Here is a 10,053-nt window from a genome sequence, read left to right on the forward strand (position 1 = left end):
AGTGCTGAGACAGGGCTCCTTTTTAATTCTGTTTCCTGATGTATGCAAGGACTGTTGGTTTTGAGTTCTTGAGTTTAATACTTCCCCTTTGCTGGAAAAGAAGGAAGCCAGTTTATAGAATGGAGTGAGTGTGACTGTTTCTCCCTATGTTCAGTAATTGCTCCCAGTGAAATCTCCTTCCAATCTGACTGCTTTGCATTGTGGTGCCTCTGATTTGCCAAATCCCTTCCATGGAAATGGAATGTGAAACTACAGCACAACTGTCATACAGCTGATAAATCCACTGTAGGGAAACCTTTACTACTTTAGACCATCTAGGTTTACAAACTGAGGCTGAATTAGACTTCTGGATTTTCCTGGATAAACTAGGCTGGTAAAATGGCTTTCTCCGTGGACCCAAAGTTGCAACTGCAAGGAGATTTTTTTCCATGGATTTTATATGAAGTCTACTAATACTATTCCAATAGGTCAACTCATCCATGTCAGCAGTCCAGTAAAAGCAAGGGCTACTCAACTGCTCCAGGTCTCACGAAGTAAGAATCTCACATGCCCCACACAACAAAGGAGATTTCAATAACTGCCTGAAGACATTACCTGGAAGTGCTTTGCTAGGTACCGACAACTTCTTTCTGTTGGCTCCCACCCTGCCACGTCTATAATCTGTAAACTGGGGTAAAATTGTACAAAAGAAATGGTGTGGACACCATCACCAAACATGCTGCATGCATGCACATACACACCTGAGTCCTATAGATCCCCAACCCTAACAACTCCCACAACAAATCTGCTGGGAAGTTCCTAATCAGTGAATAGAACAGTAAGTGTCAGCTTCACTCTTTTTTGTATTTTATTTTCTCCCTTCAATCATAATTATGTGGTATCCAAACTTCGTTTTGACAGGAGGGTCTGTGTACACTGGCTTATCCATACTGCTGACAGCCAAGGCGAATGCTGCTTCCTGGAAAGGTCCCACCATAGAACCTCTGGTCATCCAGCCCAAGTCTCCCTGAAAGAGAGTCAACAAAAATGGCCAGGTCTGAAAATCCCATTTCAAAACATGCCCAGAGCTGCATTGTGAGACAGAGTGGGTAACATTTCTATAAAGCAGAGAGAAAAATCCAACAAACAGGGTTTTTAAGAACAAATTATCTTTTTCCATTCAGTGCTTGGAACCTTAAACTTTGCAGCTGTCTACTACTGCACAGATGTGCGTGGAATGACAGTATCATCAGATACTATGGCAATGTGTGCAGTATAAAATCCTATATAAAACAGAGCATAAGAATGGCCAAACTGAGTCAGACCAATGGTCCATCTAGCCCAGCATCCTGTCTTCCAACAGTGGCCAATGTCAGATGCTTCAAAGGAAATGAACAGAACAGGGCAATTATCAACGATCCATCCCGTGTCATCCAGTCCCAGCATCAGTCTTAGGGACACCCACAGAATGGGTGCATCCCTGGCCATCTTGGCTAATAGCCACTGATGGACCTATGCTCCATGAACGTATCTAGTTATTTTTTAAAATTTAGTTATGGTCTTCACCACATCCCCTGGCAACAAGTGGCACAGGTTGACTGTGCAGTGTGTCAAGAAGTACTTCCTTTTGTTTTAAACCTCCTACCTGTTAATTTCATAGGGTGACCCTGCTTCTTAAGTGAAGGGGCATTTAATACTTCCTTACTCCATACCATTTATGATTTTATAGGCCTTTATCATATCCCCCCCTTAATTATCTCTTTACTCCTGGGGGAATTCTGTGCCAAAGTATTAAAAATTCTGCACCAAAAAAATTAAAATTCTGCACATTTTGTTAAAATAATGCAATATAATCATGCCAGTTTCAATTATTTGTGACTTTGTTCTCACCCACAAACATTTCAGATTTGGGGACAACTTATACCTTCAAGTCAGTGGCACTGCTATGGGTACCCACATGGCCCCACAGTATGCCAACATTCTTATGGCTGACTTAGAACAATGCTTCCTCAGCTCTAGTCCCCTAGCGCCCCATCTCTACTTACGCTACATTGATGACATCTTCATCATATGAATCCACGGGAAGGAGGCCCTTGAAAAATTCCACCAGGATTTCAACAATTTCCACCCCACCATCAACCTCAGCCTGGACCAGTCCACACAAGAGATCCACTTCCTGGACACTACAGTGCAAATAAGTGATTGTCACATAAACACCACCCTATACCGGAAACCTACTGACCGCTATACTTACCTACATGCCTCCAGCTTCCATCCAGGACACATCACACGATCCATTGTCTACAGCCAAGCCCTAAGATACAACTGCATTTGCTCCAATTCCTCAGACAGAGACAAAGACCTACAAGATCTCTATCAAGCATTCTTAAAACTACAATACCCACCTGGGGAAACGAGGAAACAGATTGACAGAGCGAGACGGGTACCCAGAAGTCACCTACTACAGGATAGGCCCAACAAGGAAAATAAGAGAACACCACTGGCCATCACGTACAGCCCCCAGCTAAAACCTCTCCGGCGCATATCAACGATCTATCCTGGAAAACAATCCCCCACTATCACAGGCCTTGGGAGGCAGGCCAATCCTCGCTTACAGACAGCCCCTCAACCTGAAGCAAATACTCACCAGTAACTACACACCACACCACAGAAACACTAACCGAGGAACCAATCCCTGTAACAAACCCCGTAGCCTTCTCTGTCCCCATATCTACTCTAGCAACACCATCATAGGACCCAACCACACCAGTCACACAATCAGAAGCTCATTCACCTGCACATCTACTAATGTGATATATGCCATCATGTGCCAGCAATGCCCCTCTGCCATGTACATTGGCCAAACCGGACAGTCTCTAAGTAAAAGGATAAATGGACACAAATCAGACATCAGGAATGGTAAAAAGCCAGTAGGAGAACACTTCAATCTCCCTGGACACACAATAACAGATTTAAAAGTAGCCATTCTTCAACAAAAAAACTTCAAAAACAGACTTCAAAGAGAAACTGCTGAGCTACAATTCATTTGCAAACTTAACGCCATCAATTTGGACTTGAATAGGGACTGGAAGTGGCTGGCTCACTACAAAAGCGGTTTTCCCTCTCTTAGTATTGACACCTCCTCATCAATTACTGGGAGTGGACAACATCCACCCTGACTAAATTGGCCTTCAACATTGGTTCTCCACTTGTACGGTAACTCCCTTCTCTTCAAGTGCCAATATATATTTATGCCTGTATCTGTAATTTTCACTCCATGCATCTGAAAAGTGGTTTTTTTTTTACCCACGAAAGCTTATGCCCAAATAAATGTTAGTCTTTAAGATGCCACCGGACTCCTCATTGTTTTTGTGTATTGCTAGACATACTTGCTGACAGGTATTTTGAAATTAATTACTAAAATAATTGAAACTGGTGTGATTATATTGTGTTATTTTGACAAATAAAATATGCAGAATTTTAAAATGTGAGCAGAATTTTAATTTTTTTGGTGATGAATTCCCCTAGGAGTAAAGAGCTAGAGATAGTGTTCTGTCAAGGGGGTCTGGCTATGGATTGAGTTTCCTGAGAGGATCAGATTAATGTGGAGTCGAAGTACTTTGAGTGCATACTGTAACACCCTCCTCTGTGACAGAGCATTTCCCTGCAAAACTAGATTGATGGGGCAAGGTGGAGAAATATGGCCCACACAAAGACTCTTATTTCAAGGAAGGGGGAAGAGCAGGAGATCCAAGAAGTCAATAAGAGACTTCCCAATGCAATCTCATTTATCTGCTAAGTGCTATGACACCACTGATAAGTACTATGGAACTTGGTAGATTTCCCAGAGTCTCAGTCTCCTGCTAACGACTAGATGAGGGGTGGCCAAACTTACTGACCCTCTTCAGAAGTTCAAGAGCTGGGCGTGCCTGCTGGTGCTCGGGGCTTCAGCCCCAGCAGGCGCCTCCTGCAAGGCTGAAGCCCCAAGACCTCCTCCTGCCCCCCAATAGGGCAGAAGCCTCTAGCCCCACAACTCTGCCACAGGCAGAAGCCCTGAGCTCCCCCTCCCCCAGTCTGGTAGGTGGAGAATGGAGGGAGTGGGTGTGGGTGGGAGGGCTTCGCAAGCCACACTTTAACTGTAAAAAAGCCACATGTGGCTCACGAGCCGCAGTGTGGCCACCTCTATACTAGCCAATGGTGCCTCCTTGACATCAGGTAGTCCACCTAAGAGCTGTCAGCACAAGCCTGACAATCAGTGATATGTACCCCTTGTCTGGCTTTATCTTCACTGTACTGTGAGGCTACTTCACTGAAGCGCACTCCAGACTTCAGCTTCTCCATGGCCTCCATGATTTTGCTGTGCTTTTCACATAGGATGTGTCTAACCTAGAATGCAAAAGCAGAGGGAAGTTACATTTAGGGGGCTTGGCTCTCTACAAAACAGTCATTTTATTACAGTTAACTGAATAGGTTCCCGTCAGCGTGTTTCTCAACACAGTAAAACTGAGTCCATTGGAGGGCTTCCCACCTCCAGCCCAGGACATTTTCAATTGCTGTCCCAAACAGCAGCCAGAGCAGAGCAGGTGAGTCCTCTGCCCAGCATGCCTCCTGCTGCTGCAAGTGGCATACCAGCTTGGCAGCGGCCCAGTACCAAGCACTGCACCCAGTCCCAGAGACAGACTGCACTTAGCAGCTGCCTCTGAGAGGCACCTTCATCCCTCTGGATCTTACTGGGCAGTCAAGGGTTGCTGCCATGTGGGCCGGCACAAACCCCTCAACTCCGGAGCCAGACCAAACCCCAGCCCCTGGCTGGGCGCACACAAACTGTGGTTTCCCTCATAGCTGGCCTTGTGCCACCTGTGCACACCACGTGCTTGGCTGAAGGCGGCAGCTGGGAAGATGAGCCTATAGCCCTGCTACCCCTCCATGCCCACACTCACCTTCACAGAGCTGCCCCCACCCTTCGGGGCCGGGGCCTGCCTCTCAGCACTGCCCCCGCCGCCAGCGGCTCCTCCTTAGGAACAAACCAGACCGTCATTAACAGGGCTCGGCTCCTGGGGTGGCACCATGGTCCGCCACAGACCAGGGCCAGCCTGGAGAGGACACAGACTGCCCTGGGCTGGGGGAATGGACTATGGTCACCCCATCAAGGTGACTGCCCATCTTCCTCTATCCCTCCCCTGACCCAGGGCGCTACAGCCCACCCACCAATCCCCCCTTCCTCCGACCCGGGGCAATACAGCCCGCCCACCCATTCCCCCTTCCTCCGACCCGGGGCGCTACAGCCCGCCCGCCCACCCACCCATCCCCCCTTCCCCGACCCGGGGCACTACAGCCCGCCCGCCCATCCACCCCCCCTTCCACCGACCCGGGGCGCACATCCCCCCTTCCCCGACCCGGGGCACTACAGCCCGCCCGCCCATCCACCCCCCCTTCCACCGACCCGGGGCGCACATCACCCCTTCTCCGACCCGGGGCGCTACAGCCCGCCCGCCCATCCACCCCCCCCTTCCACCGACCCGGGGCGCACATCCCCCCTTCTCCGACCCGGGGCGCTACAGCCCGCCCCCCCATCCACCCTCCCTTCCCCGACCCTGGGCGCACCAGCCCGCCCACCCACCCCCTCTTCCTCCGACCCAGGGCGCACATCCCCCCTTCTCCAACCCGGGGTGCTACAGCCAGCCCGCCCGGCCACCCATCCCCCCTTCTCCGACCCGGGGCGCTACAGCCCGCCCATCCTCTGACCCGGTGGCGCCGCCCGCCCTCACCCTTCCCACTTTTGCCGCTGCTTTTCCCTTTGGGGGGCATCTCCTCAGCCAGAAGTCGCGCACGTGACGCCGCTGAGAGCTAGAGGGCCCCGCTCAGGACCCACCTGGCGGCCTAGCGCGGCGCACCCCGAGCGCGGGCTGTCCGCGCTAAATGCCTGGCGGGGACGCGGCGGCTCGCCTCGTGGCCCGCTGGGAACGGCCGCTTGCCGGCTGGGAGCGTGGGCCCCGGCACAGACCCCCGCCCTCAGCGCGGGGAGTGCCCGCGGAGGCCCCCGCCCGCTGCCCCCCATGGGACTCGACCCCGGCCAGCGCCCTTCCCCGCTCTGCCCCCCCCCCCCCCCGGGACTGGGCCCGGCCCCCCACAATGGGCTGTTGCAACCCCTGGATTGAAGTGGTTCAATGGCTCTCACCACCCAACTGTACAGATTATCTGGACAGGGTGATGAGACAATGAGAAGAAAATGTTTCCTGATCTCTTGTATGGCGTTGTATTGTATCCTGAGTCTCCGCCTTGCCAGTCCTCTAACGCCTGAGTGCCTCAACTCATTAGGAGGCTGTAGAGCACTTAACACACATCTAGGTGTTCTAGAAATAAAAACAATAAGCATGACTAGTGTGGTGTTTAGATGCTGCATGTGATTATTAGAACTGGGAGCACTGGCTGTTGGGAGTCTGAAAGGACAGGAAGGAGGGGGGAGGAGTTGAGGCTGAGTGAGAGTTACAGAGGCTGCAACTGCAGCAGCTTGATAAAGAGGTTTCCACTGTAAAAATAAAAGTCCTGTTGAAGTTTGTTAGTACCTTGCCTGGTTGATACAACAACTAGGTTGGCAAACATATTTTATAACAAGTGATTCCTTATATAATCATTCCTCTTCCTCACCTTGGGAGAACTGTATTTTGTCAAGCTTTACTTTTCAATAACTAAAAAAAAAAAAATCTTAAGCGTTCACATTTTTATCACACTTACTACAAGGGCATCTTACAATCTCAGGGAGATTCTTTATATTTACCTGCCTTTTTCCCTTCTTTACTTCCTTTTTTTTAAATTTGGAGAATTGTTTGCCATGTTGCAACATGTGTACTGCAGCTGTAAAGGATGTGCTATTGGGTAAAATTATTGCCATGCTTTCACTATTGATATCTTGCTTCTAGGTGCTGCTGAGGGAAGGAGAGAAAGCAGCTATGTAACTATCTAGGTATGTAGTGGTGTATATAGGGGACTTTCAGTGAGTGGAATTTCTGCTCAGCTCACCTGACTCCTGAAATGGAGGCCTTATCTATCTATTTTCCCATGGACATTCCTGCTGATTTGTCCCCATCTCAGAACCCCACTCTGTGTCTGGTGGGTTATTTTTAGCGAGGCTGACCAGAACTGAAGGGAGTATTCCAGCTGAGGCCATTCCACTAGTGTACATGGAATGGCATTAGAACATTCTCAGTACTTTGTCCCATTATTTGATATAATATACCAACATTTTGTTTGCCTTTGTGACTGCTGGTGCGCATTGAGCAGAATTCTGAACTGAACTGCCCACAGTGACTCCCAGCTCATTTCTCTGAATGGTCAGTCAATGTAGCTCTCAGAATCGTGGATGCATAGTTCAAATGATTCCTTCTGCCTTGCATCTGTTGCTATTGAACTTCATCTGCCAGCGCTTCCGATTCTCCTACCTTGGTTAGATCCTTCTGAAGTTCCTCTGAGTCTTCTCCAGTCTTGACTAATCTAAATAATTATGTCATCTGCAAATGTGGCCACCTCCCCATTCTCTCCTTTTCCCAGATCCCTGTTTCTGGGTGGCTCAGACTGACAATGAAATGCACATTCTCCTATTCCATACAGTTCCGATTTATCACACTAGAGCTGACTTTACACTACTCTTCACAACTCCAGAACCTTAGGGCCCCAGTCTGAGCCTTTTGCCATGTTGAAAATCCATAATTTATTCATAGAATCATAGAATATTAGGATTGGAAGAGACCTCAGGAGGTCATCTAGTCCAATCCCCAGCTCAAAGCAGGACCAACACCAACTAAATCATCCCAGCCAGGGCTTTGTCAAGCCGGGCCTTAAAAATCCCTAAGGATGGAGATTCCACCACCTATTCTTATTCTTTTGTTTCTTGGTCAATTTCTGATCCGGACAGAACTTTGACTCTCACCCCAGATTGCTTAGTTTCCTTCATAGCTTCTTCTGAGGGACGTTGCTTCAGGCTTTTTGAAAACTCCAAGTGAATTATGTCAACTGGTTCTTCATCTACTCGTTTGTTGATAAAACCTCCACTAATCCAGTGGGAAGAGTGAAAATTGTAGCACAGTGGTCAGAAAATGCCCAAACAAAAGTTGCTATAGCAATATTAACTCAGCCAGATTGTACCTAATGGAAACTAATTTAGAGCATATATAGCATTCTAACCAATCATATAAAATGCTCCCTCTGTAGGAAGTGGTTGAGTGCCTGTTGCCTGGAAAAAAACCCACCTTTACTTTTCCTGATTGTTCTATGTATGTATGTATTTTTTGAGTTGGGCAGCCTTGGAGTTGCATTGAGCTAGATGTTTGCACTTCTGTTTCTTGGAGTTTTAAAAGCCTGGGGAAAAAAAAAAAAAAAGCTGCATTCCCAGCTATGACCCTGTGGAGTTGTGCAGTGAAAAGACAGTTCTAGGCTGATCTATCTGTACAGAGTAGGAGAACACATATTAGGGAAAGGGAAAAAACATTTTTAGTAGTTATTGGTTAGCGATTTCCCAGGAAAGACACAAATGAGAGGAAGCCTAAAGACTGATTGAATCTGAACCTCTGAATTGGTGTGAGGAAGGGACCCTGCTGTCTCCTAGAGCTGCCCCTCATGATCCTCTCTCCTCTTCCCTCCCATCCCAGCAGCACCCCATAAAGAGCTTGATCATCTCCTCACCTCACTGAGGTCAGCCTATGTCCCAGTTTTGTCCGGCTGGGTCTCTGAGACGTTCCCAATGTCCTTGGCCAGATGCTGATGGGCCAGGCTGGCTGCTGCTCCCAGCTCTGATCTCACTGTGGGAGCCCAGAGGGGCTGCTCTCAGAGACAGCAGGGTCCTGTCCTCTGTTCACACCAATTCCCAGGCTCGGATTCAATGGGTCTTTACGTTTCCCCTGCTGTTGGGTCATTCATGGGAAAGGTGCTGCTGACTCTTGCACTTTCCCTCTCTGCTCCTGCCCCTTACCTTCTAGTCACCCTCTGCAGTGTCCCTGCATCTCCTCCCAGCAGATGTTTCCAGCTGCCACTGAACTCTCTGGTCTAGATGCCACTTATGGTTGTGCTGGCTAGGGGAATGTCAGCCCAGTGATTAAATAGGCAACAAGTCCCCTCCCCAGTATATCTGCTATCTTGAGCATCACATGAGAAGCGAGGGCCCTGTGTTGCCAAATGCCAGGACACTCACTGGCGAGCAAGGAAGGGCAATTTCTGAGGTAAATGGAAAAACGCCCACTGGCTTAAATGGGGTCGGGACTTCAAAGAGCATCTCCATAGGAGTCAGTAGCTTCAGCTCAGGCTCCCAGTCATAGTTGAGCAGGTCTGATTCTGTCCAGCAGAGGGCAGCATGTACCTGCACACACCAGCCTCTTCAGCCACACTGCCTAGAACAGTGGTCCCGCAACGGTGGGGTGCGCCGCCCCTAAGCGGGGGGGGGGGGGCAGAGGGACATTTGGGGGCTCACAGGTGGGCTGGGCCAGCCCCCACAAAGGATGTGGAGGAAGACCCCCCTCACTCCACCCTGAGCCCAGCTCTGCCCTTATTCCTCTCCGCCCCCAGGCCAGTTACTCCCTCATCCCCAGTTCAGTCCCCAGCTCCAGCTCCTCTGCTGAGCCAACTGTGCAGTAATGGGGGGTGGGGGGTGGTTTGTGGACAGATTCCATTACTGGACCAACAGGAAAAGTTTGGGCACCACTGCCCGAGAAGCAGGGTGGCTTGTACTCCCTGCCCCTGGAACCCCAGCATGCTGCCGACAGGATGTGGCTAACCGCTGGGAGCTCAAGGGTGGCGGGGTGGGCAGGGTGGGGTGGGGGAGGATCTGCCACAGAGTCACTGCTTACTCTGGGTCTCCCAGGAGGCAGCCAGTTCAGTGCACTTGGGGGCTGCTCTTGCCCATCAGAGGTGATGGAAGTCTCTCCCAGTGGCCTTTGGCTCACACCCCAGCGGTGCTGCTCCCCCCAGGCAGTGCATGGGATGGGTTCCTAACCCAGCAGGCCTGCCCTCCACAGACATAGCTCTGTCCTGCCCCAGGCCATACCAGCATGCCCAGGACCTACCCCGTGTGGGCCATTATAGATG

General features: G+C 49.9%; 1 protein-coding gene across 2 annotated transcripts; it reads right to left on the reverse strand.

The window, feature by feature from the left end:
* Nucleotides 1-834: 834 nt before the first annotated feature.
* Nucleotides 835-5,812, reverse strand: PIN4 (peptidylprolyl cis/trans isomerase, NIMA-interacting 4). Of its 2 annotated transcripts, none has more exons than XM_065411060.1 (4): nucleotides 5,757-5,812; nucleotides 4,920-4,993; nucleotides 4,246-4,365; nucleotides 835-1,006 (listed from the first exon to the last, which is right to left on the reverse strand). In XM_065411060.1, exons 1-4 carry the CDS (start codon nucleotides 5,785-5,787, stop codon nucleotides 848-850), a joined length of 384 nt encoding a protein of 127 aa, XP_065267132.1. In that variant the 5' UTR covers nucleotides 5,788-5,812; the 3' UTR covers nucleotides 835-847. The 2 variants fall into 2 exon arrangements, with proteins under 2 accessions (XP_065267132.1, XP_065267131.1); XM_065411059.1 differs by having other exon boundaries at nucleotides 5,748-5,812.
* Between the last annotated feature and the right edge of the window lie 4,241 nt (nucleotides 5,813-10,053).

The sequence above is a fragment of the Emys orbicularis genome, chromosome 9, assembly GCF_028017835.1.
Source record: "Emys orbicularis isolate rEmyOrb1 chromosome 9, rEmyOrb1.hap1, whole genome shotgun sequence".
Taxonomy (NCBI): Eukaryota; Metazoa; Chordata; order Testudines; family Emydidae; genus Emys; species Emys orbicularis.

Bases quoted from the DNA above. Each gene is read 5' to 3' on its own strand.
- PIN4 (XM_065411059.1), bottom strand. From the start codon at position 5,787: ATGCCCCCCAAAGGGAAAAGCAGCGGCAAAAGTGGGAAGG. The intron at 4,994-5,747 runs GTGAGGGCGGGC...TTTGTTCCTAAG, and splicing joins CAGCGGCAAAAGTGGGAAGG to GAGGAGCCGCTGGCGGCGGG. The intron at 1,007-4,245 runs GTACATATCACT...ACTCTCTTTCAG, and splicing joins AAGATAAAGCCAGACAAGGG to GGAGACTTGGGCTGGATGAC.